The 23,484-nt window shown below is 42.0% G+C and overlaps 1 protein-coding gene across 7 annotated transcripts in view; it reads right to left on the bottom strand.

The window, feature by feature from the left end:
• RHOBTB1 (Rho related BTB domain containing 1) overlaps positions 14,506–23,484 on the bottom strand; it is a 141,989-nt gene continuing 133,010 nt past the window's right edge. For all 7 annotated transcript variants that reach the window (XM_018042282.1, XM_018042279.1, XM_018042280.1 and 4 more), the window contains 4 exons: positions 22,839–22,989; positions 19,970–20,058; positions 17,187–17,292; positions 14,506–16,678 (listed from right to left, as the gene is read on the bottom strand). In XM_018042282.1, coding sequence (XP_017897771.1) covers positions 16,509–16,678; positions 17,187–17,292; positions 19,970–20,058; positions 22,839–22,989 — 516 coding nt within the window. In that variant the 3' untranslated portion in view covers positions 14,506–16,508. The remainder of the gene's footprint in view (positions 16,679–17,186; positions 17,293–19,969; positions 20,059–22,838; positions 22,990–23,484) is intronic.

Raw genomic sequence — 23,484 nt, 5'->3', positions numbered from 1 at the left:
TCTGCAGGTTCTAACCAGTGTAGAAATATGCAGCCAGAAGGCAATAATTGTTAGCTATATGGTATCAAGTATGCAATAATCCTGAATTTCAGGGTTTCTTGGTGAAGTTGGAATGGAGACTAATCCAGGGCTTCCTGCTGCTTCTCAAGCCCAAGGCTTTGTCCCTGTTTGTTAGGCGCACTGTCTTCAGGGAGGTTGGGAGCTGCTCAAACATCCATTGTTGGCAGAGAAGGAAGGCTCTTGAGGGAATGGTGGTCCCCACGCTGTCCCTTGAAATTCTGGCCCAGATGTTCTGTCGGGCCAGTGAATGGAGTCTTGGCCCTTCCTGCACTTCCTCTAGGCCAGGGAGAGAGAGACAGAGCCGTCCTGTTGGCCATTGCTCTGTAAGGGAGGAGCCACAGGGGTACAGAGAGGCTCTGGGACTTTTGCTCCAGGATGTCCCCAGTGTGGAGAGGGCTGTGAAAACTGCTGAAACAAAAATGGTTCTGCCTCTGGTGATGAAGAGCTTGGGCTCAAAGTATTTGCAAGTCTGGTTGTTGGGTGGCTCCAGGAAAGCTGTTGGATGAATACCCTTCCCAATGCCTTTTTCTGTGTCCATCCACCTTGAATGATATGAGTATCAGTTCCTGTTGAAGTTTGTAAAAGCCGAAGGCAGAACAGCTGGAGCCTATAGTGCCAGATGCCCAAGAATACATAATGAGTTAGTGACTTTGGTAGAAGAAAACAGGATGTCTGTTTCTGGAAAGGTTACCCTAGGAGATGGGGGAATTTTTCTTCCCCAACATTCCTGGTCTCCATGATGGTTATTATTATTATTATTTTTAATTTTGCTCTGCTTTGTGTTATACAGGATCCTAGTTTCCCTACCAGGGACAGAACCCGTGCCCTGTGGAAGCACAGAATCTTAACCACTGGACCACCCATGATGTGTGCAATTACAGAACTTCCAGGGTGAATTCTTTTCAACCATAAGCTGAGATGTTTGCTTCTAGTTATTGAACAAGCTCATTGGGCCTCCTTGGAGATGATTATACAATAGATAGGAGCTCAAAGAGGTTTATGTGGTGGGACTTCAAAGGAGCAAGAGGGCTGCTTCTTGATGCTTTATGGTCCTTTGGGGCAGGTTCTTGAATTGAGGAGTGAGTCAGATAATTGGGGAAAGAGCATCTGATGGCTGAGGGAATAGCATGTACAAAGACCACAGGACAAGAACTCAGCCTAGTAAAGTCTCTTCGAGAAGACCTATTTGAAAACTAATAAGAACCTTCTGTCCATCACAGGCAACTCTGCTCAGTACTCTGTAATGACCTATATGGGAAAAGAATGCAAAGAGTAGATACATGTATATGTAAAACTAACAAAACATTGTAAATAAACTATACTCCAATAAAAATTAATTTAAAAAAGAAGGCATGTTATGCTGAAACCCAATAGGCAAGGGGAGGAGAGGCAGGAAGGGAGTCAGGACACATCAGATGGACAGTGCTTCTCAACCCCCATGCACATTAGAATTCCCAGGATGCCTTTAAAGCAAGACATTCTGGCACCAGTGTTTTGGTAGTTTGGATTGACTTTTACTTACTTACTTTTTAGATTTTTTGCTGTGGACTGTTTTTGAAGTCTTTATTGAATTTGTTACAATATTGCTTCTGTTTCTTATGTTTTGGTTCTTTGGCTGCAAGCCATGTGGGACGCTAGCTTCCTGACCAGAGATGGAACTGTACTGCCTGCGTTGGGAGGCGAGGTCTTACCCGATGGACTACCAGGGAAGTCCCTGAACTGACTTTTAGACTCTGGTTCCTCCACCGATTAGAATATCATTGTTGCTGTTATTGTTTATAAAGGAATATTTGTTTTTTGAACTTTTACTGAACCAAAGATCATAGCTCATGAAGTTCAGGCCCTCTCAAAGAGGTTGTGTGAGGATAATGAGAAGACATGCCCTTCAAAGAGGTTGTTTCTTTCCTGGGAGATCCAATAGGAAAATAGCTGGGCCTCCTTTTGGTCAATGATTTTAGGACAGTTGAAGCTGCTGAAATACAGTAGCTGCTCCTCTTGGGGAGGTAACCATCTTTTTTTCTTTTCCTTACATTTTATTGAAGTATAGTTGATTTACAAGGTTGTGTTCATTTCTTTTGTACAGCAAAATGACTCAGACATACACACACAAACACACACTCACACACATGCACACACACACACCTTGTTGTTTAGCCACAAAATCATGTCTAACTCTTTTGTGACCGCATGGGTTATAGCCTTCCAGGCTCCTCTGTCCTTGGGATTTCCCAGGCAAGAATACAGAAGTGGGTTGTCATTTATATATGAATGTGTGTGTGTGTGTGTGTGTGTGTGTGTGTGTATATATATTCTTTTTCATATTCTTTTCCATTATGGTTTGTCACAGAATATTGAATATAGTTCCCTGCCCTATACTGTAGGACCTTGTTATTTATACAACTTATATAATCTAGTTTGCAACTGCTAATCCCAGGCAGTCCTTCCCTCCCCTACCAACCCTTCTCTTTGGCAACCTCAAATCTGTTCTCTATGTTTGTGGTCTGTTTTTGTTTCATAGATGTGTTGATTTGTATTATATTTTAGATTTCACATACAAGTGATAGCATATGGTATTTGTCTTTCTGATTTACTTTGCTAAGTATGATAATCTCTAGTTGCATCCATGTTGCTGCAAATGGCATTATTTCATTCTTTATTATGGCTGAGTAATATTCCATTATATATGTATAATGGAATTTTGCACCAATATATAATATAATGAATATGTCACATTTTCTTTATCTATTCATCTGTCGACAGACATTTAGGTTGTTTCCATGTCTTGGCTGTTGTGAATAGTGCTGCTATGAACATAGCAGTACAAGTATCTTTTTAAATTATAGTTTTGTCTGAATATATGCCCAAGAGTGGGATTACTGAATCATATGGCAACTCTATGTTGGGGGAGGTGACCATTTTAATGACCAAAAGTTTGGGTGAGGCATGTGGAATTTGTGTGGGTTATGTGAATGTGAGTTAGTGTAGGAACTGGGCAAGGAAGTTCAGAGAATGATCCAGACAGTAGTTTTTCAAGCAAAAGAAGATGTGAAATAATAAAGCAAGCAGTGGCAGAGCTTTTCTTCCTTGCTCTTAGCCCTGACTCTACCCAAGGCTGTCCTTTTCTCCCTCTGGATATAGAGTATCCTTCATGTCTCCCAATCTCCTTTTTCTCTCTCCTCCAATCAAAAGCCAGCTCTGGAAAACCAGTGAACTCTCAGTTATCATGGCAGAAGACAGAACGGTACTTCACATTCCTCATGTTCTTACAGGTTTCCTTGACGCTTCTCCCATTGAGTGGTAACATCTGTGTCCTCTCCTCTTGAACTTGCATGGATCTTTTTGGCTGCCTCAAACAACAGAGCATAGTAGAAGTGATACCATGTGAGTCCTGACACTAGATGAAAAATACACCATGTAGGGGGGCTTCCCTGGTGGTCCAGTGGTTGAGACTCCCAGTATAAGGGATGTGGGTTCCATGCCTGCTCAGAGAACTAAGATCCTGCACGCCATGAGAAATGGACAAATAATAATAATAATAATAATAATAATAATAATAAAAACCAAACCAGAAAACCAATATATATATATACCATGTCCCTCTGCTTTTTTCTTTGGGGACACTCAGTCTTAGAATCCAGCTGCTATTCTATAAGAAAGCTTAAATAGGTCTGTGCAGAGAGACCAGATGGAGAGACCCTGTGGAGGTGCAGTCAACAGCTGGCTGAGGTGTCCTCTAAGAACCAGGATTAACCACCAAATACGTGAGAGTAGACACTTTTAGGTGATTTCAACCCCAAGCCATTTAGTAGCCCCTAACCTCCAATTCTTGGTTACAGCCCAAACATTGGGAAATAGAGATAAGCATGCTGTCTGGTAGCTTCTCTGAATTTCTGATTCATTTAATTTGGCTCTCTACTCCAATAATACCTCCTTGGAGAGGACTTCCCTCACTACCTTTGTCTGAAATGGTATTATTTGATTATTTTCTATCCTCTTCCTTTTTCCTTCAGAGCAATTATCTGATAAAAATATATATGGTTGCTTTTCTATGCCTCCCATATTGGAATGTAAACTCCATAATGATAGGGACATTGGTTCTTGGAAAAGAGAGTGCACATATTGGATATCATAATTATTTGTGAAATGAATAAAACTTGATAATTATACCACTAGTTCATTCTTTCAGAATCATGTCAGACGTGATATGTTAAGCTATCCCAGCACTTTTTGCCCTAGAGCCTATATTATGCTATGGAGTAACTCACAACATAATCATGCCTTACTAAGTAAAATTCTGGCATGTTCATTCTTACTGTTGTTATTATTTGGGTGTGTCCAACCAGATACTAGGTGCTCCCCTGGGTCATAGACTAATACTCTCATACTATTTTTGGCACATGGTAGAACAAAAAGTCTTTGATTGTGATAAGCTTTAGATCGATGTTTTGGCAAGGTAGCTGTTGTTCAGTCGCTCAGTCATGTCCCACTCTTTGTGATACCACGGACTGCAGCACGCCAGGCATCCCTGTCTTTCACCATCTCTTGGTGCTTGCTCAAACCCATGTCCTTTGAGTCAGTCATGCCATCCAACCATCTCATGCTCTGTCATCCCCTTCTTCTCCTGCCTTCAATCTTTCCCAGTATCAGGGTCTTTTCCAGTGAGTCAACTCTTTGCATCAGGTGTCCAAAGTATTGGAGATTCTGCCTCAGTATCAGTCCTTCCAATGAATATTCAGGACTGATTTCCTTTAGGATTGACTTATTTGATCTCCCTTCAGGCCCAGGGACTCTCAAGAATCTTCTCCAGTACCACAGTTCAAAAGCATCAATTCTTCAGTGTCCAGACTTCGTTATGTTCCAACTCTCACATCCATACATGACTGCTGCAAAAAGCATGTTTTTGACTAAATGGACCTTTGTTGGCAAAGTAATGCCTCTGTCTATTAATAAGCTGTCTAGGTTGGTCATAGCTTTTCTTCCAAGGAGCAAGCGTCTTTTAATTTCATGGCTGCAGTCACCATCTGCAATGATTTTGGAGCCCAAGAAAATAAAGTTTCTCACTGTTTCCCCATCTATTTGCCTTGAAGTGATGAGACTGGATATCATGATCTTAGTTTTTTGAATGCTGAGTTTTAAGCCAACTTTTTCACTCTCCTCTTTCACTTTCATCAAGAAGCTCTTTGGTTCTTCTTCACTTTCTGCCATAATGGTGATATCATCTGCATATCTGAGATTATTGATATTTCTCCTGGCAATCTTGATTCCAGCTTGTGCTTCATCCAGCCCAGCATTTCACATGAGGGAGCCTGGCAGGCTACTGTCCATAGGGTTGCAAAGAGTTGGGTAAGACTGAGTGACTAAGCACAGCACAGTGCTCTGTGTGTAACTTAAATAAGCAGGGTGACAACATACAGCTTTGATGTAATCCTTGATGTAATTTTGACCCAGTCTGTTGTTTGATGTCCAATTCTAACTGTTGCTTCTTGACCTGCATACAGTTTTGTCAGGAGGCAGCTAAGGTGGTCTGGTAGTTTTATCTCTTTAAGAATTTTCCACAGTTTGTTGTGATCCACGCAATCAAAGGCTTTAGCATAGTCAATGAGGCAAAAGTCGATGTTTTTCTGGAATTCTCTTGCTTTTCCTATGATCCAACGGATGTTGGAAATTTGATCTCTGGTTCCTCTGCTTTTTCTAAATCCAGCTTGTACATTTGGAAGTTCTTGGCATACATACTGTTGAAGCTTAACTTGGAGAATTTTGTGCATGATCTTGCTAGCATGTAAAATGAGTGCAATTGTGTGGTAGTTTGAAAATTCTTTGGCATTTTCCTTCTTTGGGATTATAATGAAAACTGACCTTTTCCAGTCCTGTGGCCACTGCTGAGTTTTCTAAATATGCTGGCATGTTGAATGCAGTACTTTCACAGCATCATCTTTTAGGATTTGAAACAGCTCAGCTGGAATTCCATTGCCTCCACTAGCTTTGTTCATAGTGATGCTTCCTTAGGCCTACTTGACTTTGCTCTCTGGGATGTCTGTCTCTAGGTGAGTGATCACACTCTCATGGTTATCTGGGTCATTGAAATCTTTTTTGTATAGTTTTGTATATTTTTGTCACTTCTTCTTAATATCTTCTGCTTCTGTTAGGTCCATACCATTTCTGTCCTTTATTGTGCCCATCTTTGCATGAAATGTTCCCTTGGTAGCTCTAATTTTCTTGAAGAGATCTTTAGCCTTTCCCATTCTATTGTTTCCCTCAATTTCTTTGCATTGTTCACTTAGGAATGCTTTATTATCTCTCCTTGCTATTCTTTGGAACTCTGCATTCAGATGAGCATATCTTTCCTTTTCTCCTTTGCCTTTGAGTTCTCTTCTTTTCTCAGCTATTTGTAAGGCCTCCTCAGACAATCGTTTTGCCTTTTTGCATTTCTCTTTCTTGAGGGTGGTCTTGATTACCACCTCCTATACAATGTTAATAATCTCCATTCATAGTTCTTCAGGCACTCTGTCTATTAGATATAATCCTTTTAATCTATTTGTCACTTCCACTGTATAATCATAAGGGATTTGATTTAGGTCATACCTGAATGGTCTAGCGGTTTTCCCTACTTTCTTCAATTTAAGTCTGAATTTTGCAATAAGGAGTTCACGATCTGAGCCACAGTCTGCTCCCAGTCTTATTTTCACTGACTATAGAAGTTCTCCATCTTTGACTGTGAAGAATATAATCAATCTCATTTAGGTATTGACAATCTGGTGATATCATGTGTAGAGTCATCTCTTGTGTTGTTGGAAGAGGGTGTTTGCTATGACCAGTGCTTTCTCCTGGCAAAACATGTTAGCCTTGGCCCTGCTTCATTTTGTACTCCAAGCCCAAACTTGCCTGTTACTCCATGGTTGTCTTGACTTTCTATTTTTGCATTCAAGTTCCCTATGATGAAAAGGACATCTTTTGGGGGTGTTAGTTCCAGAAGTTTTTGTAGATCTTCATAAAACTGTTCAACTTCAGCTTCTTTGGCATTAGTGGCTGGGGCATAGACTTGGATTACTGTAATGTTGAATGGTTTGCCTTGGAAGCAAACTGAGATCATTCTGTCATTTTTGAGACTACACCCAAGTAGCATTCTGTACTTTTTTGGTTGTACAAGAGTCAGCTCTTTCGTTGAATATGAGGGCTACTCCATTTCTTCTAAGGGATTCTTGCTCACAGTGGTAGGTATAATGGTCATCTGAATTAAATCGACCCATTTCCATTCATTTTAGCTCACTGATTCCTAAAATATCAATGTTCACTTTTGCTATCTCCTGTTTAACCACTTCCAATTTACATTCATTCATGGACCTAGCATTCCAGATTCCTGTGCAATATTGTTCTTTACAGCATTGGTCTTTACTTTCACCACCAGACACATCCATAACTGGGTGTTGTTTCTGCTTTGGTTCAGTCATTTCATTCCATCTGGAGCTATGTCTCTGCTCTTCTCCAGTAGCATATTGGGCACCTACTGATCTGAGAGTTCATCCTTCAGTGTCCTATCTTTTTACCTTTTCATACTGTTCATGGGGTTCTCAAGACAAGAACACTGAAGTGCTTTGCCATTTCCTTCTCCAGTGGCCGACGTTTTGTCAGAACTCTCCACCATGACCAATCCATCTTGGTTGGCCCTACACAGCATGGGTCATAATTTCACTAAGTTAGAAAAGGCAGTCAAGGTGGTGGAGTAGAAGGACGTGTGCTCATCTTTTCTGGCCAGTGTCCGGGAGTCTCTGGCCAAGGTGTGTGTTGACAGTGGACTTCCAGGGGTCAGGGACACTGACTCCAATAGTCCTAGGAGGCGTGGTGTGCTGGCAAGGTAGAAGGAGGACTAAGTCAACATATAATCACAAGGCTTTCCAAGATAAGGTATGGATGGTTTGCACCGTATCAGTTGAGGATATTAAGAACAGAAATGGTATGGACCTAACAGAAGCACAAGATATTAAGAAGAGGTGGCAAGAATACACAGAAGAACTGTACAAAAAAGATCTCAATGACCCAGATAACCATGATGGTGTGATCACTCACCTAGAGCCAGACATCCTGGAATGCGAAATCAAGTGGGCCTTAGGAAGCATCATTACAAACAAAGCTAGTGGAGGCGATAAAATTCCAGTTGAGCTATTTCAAATCCTAAAAGATGATGCTGTGAAAGTGCTGCACTCAATATGCCAGCAAATTTGGAAAACTCAGCAGTGGCCACAGGACTGGAAAAGGTCAGTTTTCATTCCAATCCCAAAGAAAGGCAATGCCAAAGAATATTCAAACTACCGCACAATTGCACTCATCTCACACGCTAGTAAAATAATGCTCAAAATTCTCCAAGCCAGGCTTCAGCAGTATGCGAACTGTGAACTTCCAGATGTTCAAGCTGGATGTAAAAAAGACAGGGGAACCAGAGATGAAATTGCCAACATCCACTGGATCATCAAAAAAGCACGAGAGTTCCAGAAAAACATCTACTTCTGTTTTATTGACTATGCCAAAGCCTTTGACTGTGTGGATCACAAAGAACTATAGAAAATTCTTCAAGACATGGGAATACCAGAACACCATTCTTCTAGCTTCTCCTGAGAAATCTGCATGCAGGTCAAGAAGCAACAGTTAGAACTGGACATGGAACAACAGACTGGTACCAAATTGGGAAAGGAGTATGTCAAGCTTGTATATTGTCACCCTGATTATTTAACTTATATACATCATGCGGAATGCCAGGCTGGATGAAGTACAAGTTGAAATCAAGATTGCCGGGAGAAATATCAATAACCTCAGATATGCAAATGACACCATCCTTCTGGCAGAAAGCAAAGAAGAACTAAAGAGCCTCTTGATGAAAGTGAAAAAGGAGAGTGAAAAAGTTGGCTTAAAACTCATTATTTGGACTGATGGCATCTGGTCCTATCACTTCATGGCAAATACGGGGAAATAATGGAAACAGTGAGACTTTATTTTCGGGGGCTCCAAAATCACTGCAGATGATGACCGCAGCCATGAAATTAAAAGATGCTTGCTCTTGGAAGAAGTTATGACCAACTTAGACAGCATATTAAAAAGCAGAGACATTACTTTGCCAACAAAGGTCCATCTAGTCAAACCTACAGTTTTTCTAGTAGTCATGTATGGATGTGAGAGTTGGACTATAAAGAAAGCAGAGTTCCGACGAATTGATGCTTTTGAACTGTAGTTTTGGAGAAGACTCTTGAGAGTCCCTTGGACTGCAAGGAGATCCAACCGGTCCATCCTAAAGGAAATCAGTCCTAAATGATTCATTGCAAGGACTAATGTTGAAGCTGAAACTCCAACACTTTGGCCACCTGATGCGAAGAACTGTCTCATTTAAAAGACCCTGATGCTGGGAAAGATTGAAGGCAGGAGGAAAAGGGGATGACAGAGGATGAGATGGTTGGATGGCATCACCGACTCAATGCAAATGAGTTTGAGTAAACTCTGGGAGCTGGTGATGGACAGAGAGGCCTGGCATGCTGCAGTCCATGGGGTACAAGGAGTCAGACATGACTGAGTGGCTGAACTGAACTCAACTGAGCTCACCTGTGCAGGAATAGGAAAGCCAACTCTGAGTTGCTTTTTATACTGCAGGGTGCACCAGGCTGATAGTGGGATGTCTGAATCCGGGCCTTTGCTTGACTTCTTAGATTCCTGCTTCCTACTCTCTCCAGTGTTGGTCTAACCTAAAGGCACTTCCTAAATAAGTCACTCACCTGTAAATCTCCATCTCAGTGTCAGCTTTTGGGGAACCCACTACCTTCCCCCAAAGAGAAGAATGTTGTGAGAATTGCATGCAGCAAATGCATGTCAAGCACTTATTGTGTGGTCACACTACATACTAAGATATGTCAAATAGTATTATTATGGCTCTCACATCAGTGTTTTGGTCTCTGATAGGCTGCTGCCGAGCATAGAACATCGATTCATTGGTTTGAGCACAGTGAGGAAACACTGAAAGAAGACCGAAAGAGTATGTGAGAGTGCACCTTAGCATCCCCAGGTCCCACCACCTGGGCTTCCTGCGCAAATGTAGGCTAAATGGGAGCAAGGGTAATCAGCAGTACAGAATTTGCTGAGGAGAGAGTCCACCTTATTATGTTGCAAAAGATTAGTAAGGCTAAGGGCTGGAGATTTCAAATGCTTGACCATTTACTATGACTATCTACTATAAAAGAATTCTTTCCAAGGTATAAATTGACTGATACCTTAGTAGTGGTGGTCATGAGGTCCCAGCGGCCCAGTGCGGGTGAGACTAGTGGTCTGAATACTCTTCAACTTATGAATTAGGCAGTGTTGCTCAGTGATTCACCACACAGAGTGAAAAACTAAGTTTTATATTCATGTTCATATGATTCTATAGAATTCAAGAGTCACAAAGAATCTGAAAGTCTCAGAGACCCTTTGAACAATCTGTAGCATTTGTACTGGTAAGTTACTTTTTCTTTAGATTCCATATGTGAAATAAAATTAGAAGGCAACCATCTATGCAAATCCACAAGCTCTCTAGGAATTTATTTACTTACTTATTTTATTTTTTTTGGAGTAGAGAAAAGTTTATTGCCAGGCCAAGCAAGTAGAATGGGTGGCTTGTGCTCGAAACCCCCAAACTCTCCAGACATACAGAGGTTTTAGAGGAAAGCCTTTTTTAATTTCTAGGTATATATTTTTTAATTCCAGGGGCTTTTGAGAAGTTATCTTGTCCTTTTGCCTTTCAAGAGGGTCAGATGACAGAAAATGCCACGGCCAGATGGGATTGACTAACTCATTCTGACATCTGACAACTTTCACCATCAGGAAAACCTCAGGTGGCTTCTCAGGTGGTTTGGAAGATAAGCTCAGTTTTTCTTTCAAAAGACAGCCAGTCTCTGGGCTGCAACAGAGCCTTTCCGATTCTTTATGATTCTTGAATTCTGCAGAATCATATCAACTTAGTGCTGGAGCAGGGAAGGACTCTTATCTTTGACTCCAATGTTCCTACACATGTCCCTCACCTCAGAAGACCTTGATTCTGTATGTCTGGAGCCAAATTGGGAATCTGGTTTTGGGTATTGACCTCAGGGCACATGCAAAGAGGTCCACGGTAGTGGCTGAGAATGGAATTTGCTGTGGTGCCGTTGCCAGTCGAATGGGAGAGTGAAACGTGATGGATGCTGGAGAAACCTGAGCAGCCATGAGGCTGCTGCACACATCTCCACATGGCGAGGCTTCCAAAACAGCGTGGAGTCTGTGAAGCAGACAGAATGGAATTTATGAGGCAACACCATTCGTGTCACAACCACACCCATGAAACAGCACTCTGTATAAGGACATCTGCACTTTCAAAGACGTATATCAAACATATTATGGGAGAGGATATTACGGAAGAAATGAAAGAAATTATGGAAAATAAAGAAGAGACTGCTGAAGACGATAATGCCAAGTGCTGAAGAACACTGAGGCATCTGATTAAGTAGACTCCTTCTTAACCTTTCCAAGCTTCAGGAAAAATTTAAAAAATGATTGAGAGCAATAAATAGGAAAAAGCTTGATGTGAATCAGAGGCTCAGTCAAGTTTCACCTTAGGGTGAAAAGTGAAAGTTAGTTAGTCCAATTCTTTGCCATCCCATGGGCTGTAGCCTGCCTCGCTCCTCTGTCCATGGAGTTTTCTAGGCAAGAGTACTGGCTACTGCTGCTGCTAAGTCGCTTCAGTTGTATCCAACTCTGTGCGACCCCATAGACAGCAGCCCACCAGGCTCTACTGTCCCTGGGATTCTCCAGGCAAGAACACTGGAGTGGGTTGCCGTTTCTTTCTCCAGGGGATCTTCCTGACCTAGGGATCGAACCCAGGTCTCTTGCATTGCAGGCAGGTTCTTTACCAACTGAGCCATTAGGGAAGACACCTTAGGGTGGTCTAGCCCTTATTCCATGGAGAGAAGGGTAGAATGGTGGGGACAGTGTCTTGGAAAGAGCTACACTCTTCCCTATCCCCCTACCACCTGCTTTTTCTCTTGCCATGACTCTTGTTTTCTAATTCTTTCATCACCGTCATGGAGCACTAAGCAGCAAAATTGGCATTTGGTTTAAGAGAAATGCAGGAAAAGACATCTTTTTTCCATTTTGTAACTTGCAAAGTTGTCCTTTCTCTTGGATTTCTTGCCTGGGTATTTGATATGCTGAGTACTAAGTGAAAACTACGTGCCAGGCACTGTGCCAAGTGCTTTACCTAAATCATCTCATTTAATCTGCACCAAGAGCTCAATGAAATCCATTTCCACTTTTTTTAGACAACTACAGCTTAGAGAGGTTGTGTGTCTCTTCACACAACAGTTGATCTTAACATTCCATAGGTATTATCCCTCCAACTGGGACTATTATGAATCATTGAATCAAAAGGATATTTATTTTTATCCGGTTGGGAGGGAACAAAAAAAATGCCCAAACTTTGGTTGGCATCCATGCAGAGGGATATGAATCAGATTCTTTCTCATTGATTGCCTGTCAGTAACATCTAAGCATTCTTGTCTTTGGGTCTGAGAAATGTATTCAGACTCAAAGAATTTACCTCCGCTTTCCATGGAGCCACATTTGTGAATCACCCATTTCATCTACATTCTACCGGAAATACATGTCACTAAGATGTTCTGTTCCTGGAGCAACAGGAGTGAGTTGCTGGCAAGTCGCTTCTTGTCTCCTAATGTTGTTTCTAACACTTTCATGTCTGTGCATGTGCAACTTATGATTGATTTGTTTCTATGCAAGAGTTATCTGCTCCCAAATTATTTCCATATTTTGTAGACTATAGTCTGTAGAAGTCTAACTGATGAGGCACCTGCACATGAACCCAGTGAAAAATCTTGCATCTAAATGGCTTAAGTAAAAATATCCAACTTAAAGGCCCTAGCAGCACAGGGTGAGATTTAACGCAGCTAAAAGTTTAGAGAAACATGACAGGTCAGCAGGGTTGACACACCAATGCATTTCCATGGTGCATACATCATCTACCTCCTAACTGGAAATTCAGTAGAGCAAAGTGTGTATCTGAAAATAAATTAAATCATGAGATATTGAATAATTTCATAAATTAGCACTTTGGAAGAAAGAGGTACATTCGAAGCTCATAATGCTTAATTCAGCTTCTAGGGATCTGATCAGTTCCTTCCTCCTCTCAATTTTTAAAAATTATCTTTATCTTTTTTTTCCTTTATGTTACTTCTTGATTACTTATACACAAACAACACAGATACATTCTCCCTGGCTAACTTTTAACTCTACATCTTTCATGTAATAGTTACATTCCTCTAGAAAAGAGGAATTATTGCTACTTGCCCCCTAACATCCAATTAAAGACACACCATATGTATTTCTCTAAGAAAAAGCCTGATAAATCAGCTTGCAGAAAAGGATTCATTTCAGAAATACTGCACTTTTCCAAATTACTTTCAGAAATACTGCACTTTCCCAAATACTGTACATTTCCAAATTCAGAATTCACTTTGTTCTTTTCCCTCTGACTAGTAAAGAATTTATTCTGCTTAGCCAATGTCACAGTGATGAAAAACTGAGCTTTGACAACTGATATACCATACAGTGGAAGCAAATGGGAAAAAAATCTTAGGAGCATAGAATTCTTGCTTGTGAATTCATTGTCTACAATGAAAATACTTGAGTTAATGCTAAACCAGTAAAATTTGTGGTTCCTAGAATGCTGATACAGGTTTGCTGAAATCCTTAATGGTTTGCCAGAAACTTAGACCAAGACTTTCAAGAGAAAAGACCTCACTGGCATGTATTAGATAAAAGGTGCCTGGTCTGGACCACCCACCTTTAAGGGTATGCAAATGTATTGGACACTGTCTTCTTCATGCAGTTATGTCTTATAGTTGTTAACTCCTTTCCATAGAGTCATGGGGCATTTGCTACTCAGAAAATCCCCCTTGAGACCTCATTGGAGACCCTTCTTCCTTCTGAGCTTGGGCAAATATACTACATAGAAGTTTGGAGATTAATTATAAATTTTTCTAAAGGCTTTCTCAGAGCTGCTTTCGAAGAAGACTGTTCTTCATGAGCCCTTCAATGCAAACTTTGACTTAATTGCTGGTAGAATCGCCTCAAATCAGATTAAAACAAGTCCATTAGGCTGGCGACATTTTTGTTTTTTTTTCCAAAACTGTACCATGTCTAATGACATAACCATATTAGCCAAAATCAAAGAGCCAGACGCCTCATTTACATCATGGTATTACAATCTGCTGGCAATACTAAAGACAAAGATGACAGTCATTCAGGCTGCTTTGTTCTTGAAGCACACATACCCCATGACCCAGCACCCTTAAAGCTTTGATAGTTCTTTTAAAAAGCAATGAAAATTACACACACAATAATGACGGTAGTCCTTGAAGAAAAACAACAACAACAAAAACTGGAGGCATTTTATAGCTAAACAGTTTTATTGGCTTTTTGTGAAATAAAAAACAAAACACAAAACAAACCACCATGGTTAAAGGCCATAATCAGCGTCAACCAAATGAACCAGCCACTTGGTTACAGTAGCTGATAACACGAGTGGATATTATTGCTTATACCCCAGGTTCATTTATATGTCCATTACATTTTGGCAAGATTACAATCACATGGGAGCTTTGGTTGTATAAATTCAACTCTGACTATTCATCGAAAACTCAACTTCTACCATTCTATGATGGGATATATGCTGATTCTTCCTCTCATTCTGTCTCCTTTCTCCTTCCATTCATGACTTACAACCTATTGACCCAAAATTAAGGTAGATGCATTTATAATCATCCCAACCTTTCCTACTCTACTGCCCAGTCCTTTGTCATGAGAGAGTGATAACATTTCTGGGCCTCTCCCAATTTTGCTAACTGGTATGTATCCACTGCCAGTAATAAGTGCTTATCTGTAATCTGGATAGATTTTCAAATATATTTGGTTGTTAACATTCGAGTTTGGACTCAGCTGTCTCTTTTCTAACTTCTGAAAGCTAGGAAAAAAAAAAAATCAACAGCTTTTAGTATCAGTAAATTGACCTCCGAATTGAATAAGCCCGAGCCTCCACCACACAACATCCCAAAACAGGTATGGAACTGTGGCCTTAAAATGCTCTGAGTGCTGTAACATTTTAATTTACAGAGAAGCAGTGATTGATGGCCTCTCAAAAGCCCCCCTGCTCAACACTTTCTATTTTAACACTGAAAACTCAGAATGACAAAGGGTCAGAACTAACTCACAATAGCACCATTTCCTAGACTTTTGGAGTAAAATTCCCGTCTGCGTTGGAGAATGCAGTGACCTTAGACGACCCAGCCTCCGGCTTTGTGCCTTCACAGGCCCTCCCACTGAATTTCAGCAGGGGTGGGTGGTCTGCCTTGGTCTACTTCTGCAGCAACGTGAATTTTCCCTGGGAAGAGTTAAAAACATGGGTCTTACAAAGTGAAGTTGGCCGCAGGTGAGAGACCTGAGGAAGCCTGTTTCTGGTGGGGAAATGTCTGCAGATGAGGGGGACAGAGTCCGGGGACCCTTACCCTTGCCCATCTCAATTCAAGTCAGTGGCAAAACTGCATGCAGAAACATGGCAAGTCCAGGAACACTGAGAGACAGGCATCTTCACACAGCAATCCACACACCAGCGCTCTTGGCATCTTTCGTGTTCAGGTCCACCAGAGAGTTTGCCCTGGATAATGCTGGGATTTAATAAGCCCTTCTAATGATTATAAAGATTATCCTCTTAAATCTAGACATTTTAAACAACAGAAGATTTGATATCACTATATTTTACATGGCACATATAACCATATAATTACTAGCACTCACACAGCAAATATTGTAAATACACATTCTTGGAGTTGACTTGGTAATTATACCAATGTTATTCGGCAGAACAAAGATGAAACACTCCCTAACTTGTACTTTGGGGAATTCATTCCAACCCTTTACTTCACGACAAAAGGATATCCCTCTAATTAAGTAATAATGCTTGTGGGCAAAGAGAATCGCAGGGCGACTTCATGGTTAATGTGTGTCCTGTAAAATAAAGTAATACACAGTATTTTCATTTACAAGAGACCATATAAAAATATTTTCCAATTTGGAATTTGAAACATGAAAGCTGGATTTTTTTTTCCTTTGTATAAAAAGAAATGAGATAACAGACTAAAGTTTATTAAGCCTTCTAACAAAAAATATACATATAAGTTTAAGGAATGCAGTGAGCGTCAGCTTCCCTTTTTGTCCAGGCTCATTGATGGTGAGCTTGTGCTTTGATCCCAACAAAGATAAATGCACAAAAGTGGAGGAAGATCAGTGCCTGAAACCTGAACTACATGTTATCTCTAAAAATAAGACTCATTTTACAGTAGTGCTTTTAAGAGTGGTGTGTCAGATTTCTGATTTTTTTTTCCTCTTCCGCCTCAGGCGACCGCTGGAGATGAATTCCAGAAGCACCACTTTCTTCTCGAGTGATGTTTATTCAGTGCAATGTCTTCCTTCTCTCTTTCCCTTTTCACACGCTGGTAGTGGTCTTCTTCCTTCAGGTACCACACGGGAGGCCAGCGGTGCCTCTCAAAGTATTCCTGGTTGTCTGGGGAAGAAAAGGTGCAGATGATGACACCTGCTAGGTTCTGTGCTTAGGCGTGTCTGAGATGATTATCAGGTGCATCCTCTCAACTAACCAGTGAGCAGGGATGCTGAGTAGGGACAGTGGCAGATTATCACAAGAGAGCTTTGAGAGGCGGAATCACTTGTTTAAAATTACACAGCTGGACACAGAGAGCCTGAATCCAGGTCCCTTTGCCTTCCCGGACAAGGGTGAACCAACAATCTCTGCTTGCTCCGCAGCAGGGCACCCTGAACAACCCCTTTCCCACCCGTCTCCACACAAATCCCCCCAGCCATGAAGTTCTCCAGAGAGAATATCCAACATACAATTCCTTGGGTCACGCACGTCACACGAATCTGTGACTGCCACATGGCCACAAGGAATTCTCCGTGAGCCGGGGGCTGTCCGTGTTCCTTCTCAAGGGCAGTGAAGGGAAACTCTTCAGGCACAGGCGATGAGAACTGGACAGATGGGGACCACACAGCCTCACCTGCAGATTTCGATTTGATTTCCTTGCGGAACTTGGAACACACACTGTTGTAGTTGGTACAGATGTGGTGCAAACACCAGGCGGCCAACTGGTGGGCATTGTGAAACTGCAGGGAAGTGACCAAAAGGGGGTCAGACCTCTACTTTCTCAAGTGGGACTACAAGAAATAAAAAGTCATGGTGGGGTCAAAGCAATAAAAGGCCCAGATGACTAATTCAGAAACCGGTTGTTTTGACTAGTGTTTTGACTTTGGCCACAGTTTCCACACCAGCCACATGCAAGTGTTTGACATCCTCCTCTCACCTCTGGGATATGTGCACTAAAAATGATCACTGTATCAGGAGTTTAAAGTCTGCCTTGCCTCCCTCCCCCTCCCCTCACACCTGCCCTCTAATGATAAGTGGTCATGGCCTCTGGAAGGCACCAGCCTGTAGCAGAAAGCAGCGATGTCATCTCTGTTTAAGGAAGCCTCAGCAACAGAATCCTCCGTGTCACATGTCAGAGCTTAGCTGGCTGGGGCCAGTGATCTGAAAGAGGAGACTACGGCATGTGTGACTGTCCTATACCTGTCCTTTTGGTTACATAAGAAGAGCATGCAATGTGGGCAGGGAAGGAGGGAGCCAGACACTCCATGCACTCTCTCCTTTCTGAGAAGATGCACAGGACCATGGCAGCTGAGGTAGCTGTGTCTGCAAAAGACCTGATGCACAGAAATCCATGGTTAACTCCCCATCTTGTCCCCAAATTTGGAAGGTCTCTCACGTCCCTCAGTCTTTCTGTCCAGGCCTCTTCCGGACATCTGTTCTATTGCCTGTTACTCTTGATGCTCCTTTGAGCAGCTGAACCCCTGAAACCACAGCATGCTTCCTCTGAGGCCCCTGTCAATGCCCTGAACAGAGGCCAAGAGAAAAGCCAACGTCCCTGGAAACTAATTCAAGAAACTCTCTGCAGATCACAAGCCCAGCAGGACAGACAATTTTAGCCAGTGCTTCCAACTTCTCTTGATAGTTGATTTCTCCCTGAAAGTCAGATTAGAGTAGTGCTGTATTGGAGTTGGCTTGTACCTGCTTGAAAGCGTCACTGAGTGCAGCTCTTTGCTACTCTGAGCTCAGTGAATTTGAGTTGTTACCAGTTGGGCAGGTGGGGTATTTACACCATGGAGACCAGAAAACGCAACAGATCACGGTCTCTGCTATCCCCAAGCTGACAGTTAAATACTTCCCAGTGCATCCCTGGTTAGAGTCTATTGAATGAACTAAGATACTGGAGGCTCCATCCTAAATGCTTCCTCCGAGGCTTTTCAGAGCTTAGCAGGAATGATTTTATTTCCTTCCTGGGTTATGTGTGGGTCAGGGGAGGGGACAGGGTGGGCACAGAAAGTAAAAAGATAGACACAATTGCTATATTACCGCCATCGGGCTGGCCTATAGGAGATTCTGGGTCATTTGATTGTTTTCCAGGAGGAATACCTACTGGAGGGGTACAAGTCATAAGTTCTCCCCTAGTCCTGTTTCAAAACACCCCCAAATTCAAAATGTGGAGTCAGTGTTGATGGGGGCTTGTTGCCTTCACTGTAGCTGACGTCTGCTCTCAGTTTTAACTTGTCACCTCTATGAGGTTGTTTTTCACACTGGATTTTAATAATGTGTGCTTGTGCCTGTTCCTCTCAGTGGCCCATGATGGCCCCAAGGGCAGAGAAGCTACATGCCCTCTTATCTAAGGTGGCGCCTGGTAGAAGGAGAGGAAGTAACAGATGCTTGTTGGGTGTTGAGTCAGAAAGAGCAGGTTGCTGTGAAGTCCTGATCCGCATTTTCCCCTCTTGAAGGTCTCTCAGGGCTACAGTCAGAGCGGCCTGAGGAACATGTGATGTAGGCCTGCCTCCTTCTCTTCCTCGGTTGACAAATGCCGATTTGAAGTGCCTGATGTAAGATTTAGTAAACCACTGCCCTAACCAAGACAGAGAACAAAGAAAGCCATACCCAATAGGTCAGAGAAAAGTCTGAAGAATTTATTCTTAGTTCCTTCAGAGTGTAAACTCGTGGCCTGTAAGTCCAGGTCAGGGATTAGATAACTCCGCCTATGTGCCTTGTATTATGAGAGGATTTCCCCTCTTTGATGCTCTTTCTGAAACATTCTCTCCTAGTTGTTTCTCAAAATAATCAGTAAGGTTGACAGAGGGTGAATTGCCATCCCCATTTCCAACAGATGAGGAAACAGAGGCAGCGTTTAACTTTGTGCCTTAAATTATGCACAGAGACAAAGCCAAGACTGATCTCTGACCCTCTCTAGAGGAAGAGGGCAGTGTGTGTTGGGATATGGAATCACAACATCAACAGTAACAAGTGCTGATGTGAAAAAAAAAAAAAAAAAAGGAAAACCAGGAGAGCTGCAGTGAGCTCGAAGGCAACCCGGGACTTCACGGAATTCTAGAAACTGTCTGATCTCAGCCAATGCGTGTCTGAGAATTCAAAAAGGAGACAGAGCCTTCCCCTCCCATGCCCTGAGCTGTTCTCCCACATGTGAAGCTGCTGTCTCTGGAGGGGCAGGGCACAAAGGGGCTGGTGTGGGGGCAGGGCCCTTGTTGTTTTTTCAAATGAAGCCCAGCAGGGTGAACAGTGCATGCAACTTAAAACTCTCAGATCTTTTCTGCTGCACACAGCAGGGGGCTTCTGTGACTCAGTGGTGACATCTTTATTTGTTCAGATGCAACAGTGGAATGTTTTATCAGCGTTAAATGAACTGGTTGAATACACTGAAAAGGTGAAAGGCAAAGTGCTACAAACCTGGGCCAATTCCAAGTAAGAGAGAACTTCCCCATCAATGCCCACACCACTCATGGCGGCCTTGGTCAGCTCCTGAACGGCGTGCTGTTCTGGGGAGAAGAGGGAGCAGGAGAATATTAGTGCCTGGAGGCTGCCGTCTGGGGTCACCTCAGAGGGGAGGAGGTAGGGGGACTCAGCTCCATGTGCACTGAATCAAGGGCCCTCTCTGATGTGCGGCCTTTCAGTATGGCAAGTCATGGCTCGGGTCAGCGCACTGCAGACTCTGGGGATACCCGTTAGCCTTTCTGAAATAGCCAGAGTCCTCCAGACCACCTCTGTCCAGTATGGTAACTACTGGCCTCCAGGGACTATTTAAACAATTAAAATTAAACAAAATAAAAAACTCAGGTCCTCAGCCCCACACTAGCCACGTTTAAGTGCTCAGTGGTCACGTGTACTGGCCAACACCAACACAGGAAGTCTCTATCATTGCAAGTTCTGTTTGAGAGTGCTGCTCTGGGCAGGCTAGGACCTGCCTAGAATCCTCTAGACTCTTGTATCTTCCTGTTTGATGGCTCCCTCACTCATATCACTCCAATTCTCAACACTCTCTGACCGTGGAGAAGCTAACAGTAATGAGTCCAGATGGGGAATTAAAACTGCTAATGTGTATGTGTGTCTCAGCAGCAGCAGATGAGGGACATATTGTTCAGCCTCTTAGATTCTAAAGACTGGGGCGATCTTCAGCCTCAAGTCACACAGATCTAGATGGGGCTGCCGTTTCTGCTCGGGAGCTGTGTTCTAGGATTCTATGCTGAATTCAGACTCTGGTTCTGCAACCGAGCTGCCTTTTGTCTCTGTTAGGCTGCTGCCTGCCTCTGGCCTTGACATGAGTGGGTACAGTCTTAGCCCAGCATTTCCAGCTCCTTGATGCTTTTTTTCATCTCTAGCATCACATTTAATTTTTTAGTATACTGTCCAAACTAGGCTTACTTTCTGCTCTGGTTTTACGTGCTTATTTGTTAGTCTATATGTCTCTTACCTAGTCAACGTGGTCTCAAGCTTGGGATGGTTTCTTTGACACAACCTTCCTCAGCTGGATTGACAGACAAAGAACTATTTGTAACTAAATCTTCCAGAGGAGTCACTGGGTTTTAAATTTTAGGTAACTCCAAAGTGTTAAATGATAGTTTGGCTTGCAGGGCATTTTCACCCCAGAAACTGATTTTTAAACACTCTGTTCCAAACACTCTATACTTACACTAAACAGCAAATACTATAGAAATGATTAAAGGAATCATCTTAGAAAGATGTATGTTAAGTAATCATAACCATTAATAATAACATTTACTAAGAAAAATAAACATACATAGAAGTCTGTAGTTAACACAAGAATGTTTCTTTGGGTCAGTTTCTTTCCTGGAGAGCAGTCCCATGTTTTCATCACCACCCTTAATATTTAAGCAAAAATGGCCCTCCTTCAAGACTGATCACAAATCCTATTCAACAGATTTGGCTCCAAATTTTGACTATGTAAAACAGTTCAGTTTATCCTCAAAGGACAAATATGTATAAAAACTGGATAGTCAAATGGCTTGAGATTCTTACTTATGCAAAAAAGAATTGCCTTCTGTAGCCTCCTAGAGTTAGTATTAAAAAAGCAGCAATACTCATTTGAATCTATGACTTCAGGTTTATTGGTTAAAAACAGTGTAAAGAATGAATAGCAGGAACTCCCCTAGCTGTCCAGTGGTTAGTACTCCATGCTTCCAGTGCAGGGGTTGCATGTTAGATCCCTGGTCAGGGAACTAAGATCCCACTTGCCGTGCAGTGTGGCAAAAAAAAAAAAAGAATAGCAATACTATTTCTTGTTATCCAGCTGGTGAAGAAGGAAGGTGAGGAGAAAACTTTGATCTCTAGTTGGCTGAGCATGGTAGAAACTTGGAGTGCAGAGAAATAAATCTTTTTTTTTCTAAAGATACTGTCAGGAAGTCAAGGGCAGGGGTGGCTGGTTGGTTTGTTCATTCCTTCATTTTCATTTAATGCTTCATCAGACTTTTACTGAGAACCTCCTATGCTCAGGCATCTCTCTGTGTACAGAGGATATGCCAGTGAACAAAACAGGCACTATCCTGCTTTCCTGGTTAACAAGAGTCAACTAAATGTAGCACTCTTACTGCTAATCAACAACTCTGGTAAATGAAACAGAAGGTTTAAATTCAAGAAAAGGGTATTTGAAAGCATATATCTTATTTAGATCTGCTTTGGCTTACCAACTGAGCAAATCTAGAAATGATACATAAGGTTCTGTGAAGTTAAATCAAGTCTCCCTTTTTTCTCTTTTTCCCAAAATGATCTTGACAATGTCAGAACATTTTCTAAAATAGCTTTAAGAAAACCACTTACATAATGCTTACTAGGTGCCAGACACTGTTCTCAGGACTCGCTCTCTTTATATATATATATAAAATCTCTTAACTCATTTAATCTTCATAACAACTCTATGGTAGAATATCATTATCCTCATTTTAAAGAGAGAGAGAAAGCTGAGATACAGAGTAATTAAATCAAGTATGAAGTCATCCAGCCAGTAAATAGTGGAGCCAAGACCTGAACCCAAGTGATCTGGATCTGCAGCCTATGTTCTTAACTACTGCCTTCTATATGTATCAGCAGGACCTATACAAAGTAGGTGTTTAAAAAACAGTTGCTGAATTGAATGGGGGCTGTTTGATACATTTGATCAGTTCATATCACCCTGTACAAGACAGTCTTATGTTGGGTGATAAAAATTTAATTTTTATTCCCTGGAAGTATTATTTTTTGCTTAAATGTCGTTTTCATAAATATGACAGTCAGATACCGCATGGCCCTGAGTCATCAGCCTTACCTGCAAGTGCAACCAAGTGTGGCAGGCAAAATCTGTTTGCCAAGGCAATTAGTTCCAGTGGGTCCAGGTCCAAGTTAGGTGACAACTGCTTAGTATAGAGATAATCCAGTACTGCCTGCATTGACATCTTGTTTATGTTTGGGAGATATACCTGAAATGTTATTTGAAAAGGTAAGTTCTGCTGAAGAAAACAGTGGGAACATTTTCAGGCTATACTGCTTGTAAATATCCCCGCCGTGTGATTCATTATTAGCAAGTCTGGGACACCTGCTCTGAGGCTGTGCGGAGAAGTCACTCACTATTTACAGCTGTAAACATAACAGTTTGATTTGTGGATGACAAAAGAGTGGGGCTGCCTGACAAAGCCTGATTTGGAATTTTTAAATAGCTATTTGGGCTTATAAATCAGACAAATGGGCTGCAAATGTATGATGACATTATAGGCCCTCCTTGCCAAGTACCTTAGAATACTCTATTGTGGGGAAAGAAATCTCCTAGCAACATGACAGGTGTTGGGGGGAGCTGCAGTCCGCACTGTTGCTGAGACACAATAGAGCCCAGCTCTCTAAGATGTCAAAATAAGACGATGAGCGACCATCCTAGCTGCCACAGTGACTGGCGTGATCCCAACGTTCTATCAATAAAC

The sequence above is a fragment of the Capra hircus genome, chromosome 28 (genome assembly GCF_001704415.2).
Source record: "Capra hircus breed San Clemente chromosome 28, ASM170441v1, whole genome shotgun sequence".
Lineage (NCBI taxonomy): Eukaryota > Metazoa > Chordata > Mammalia > Artiodactyla > Bovidae > Capra > Capra hircus.
The sequence above is the reverse complement of the archived record's forward strand: the minus strand, read 5'-3'. Positions and strand labels throughout refer to the sequence as shown.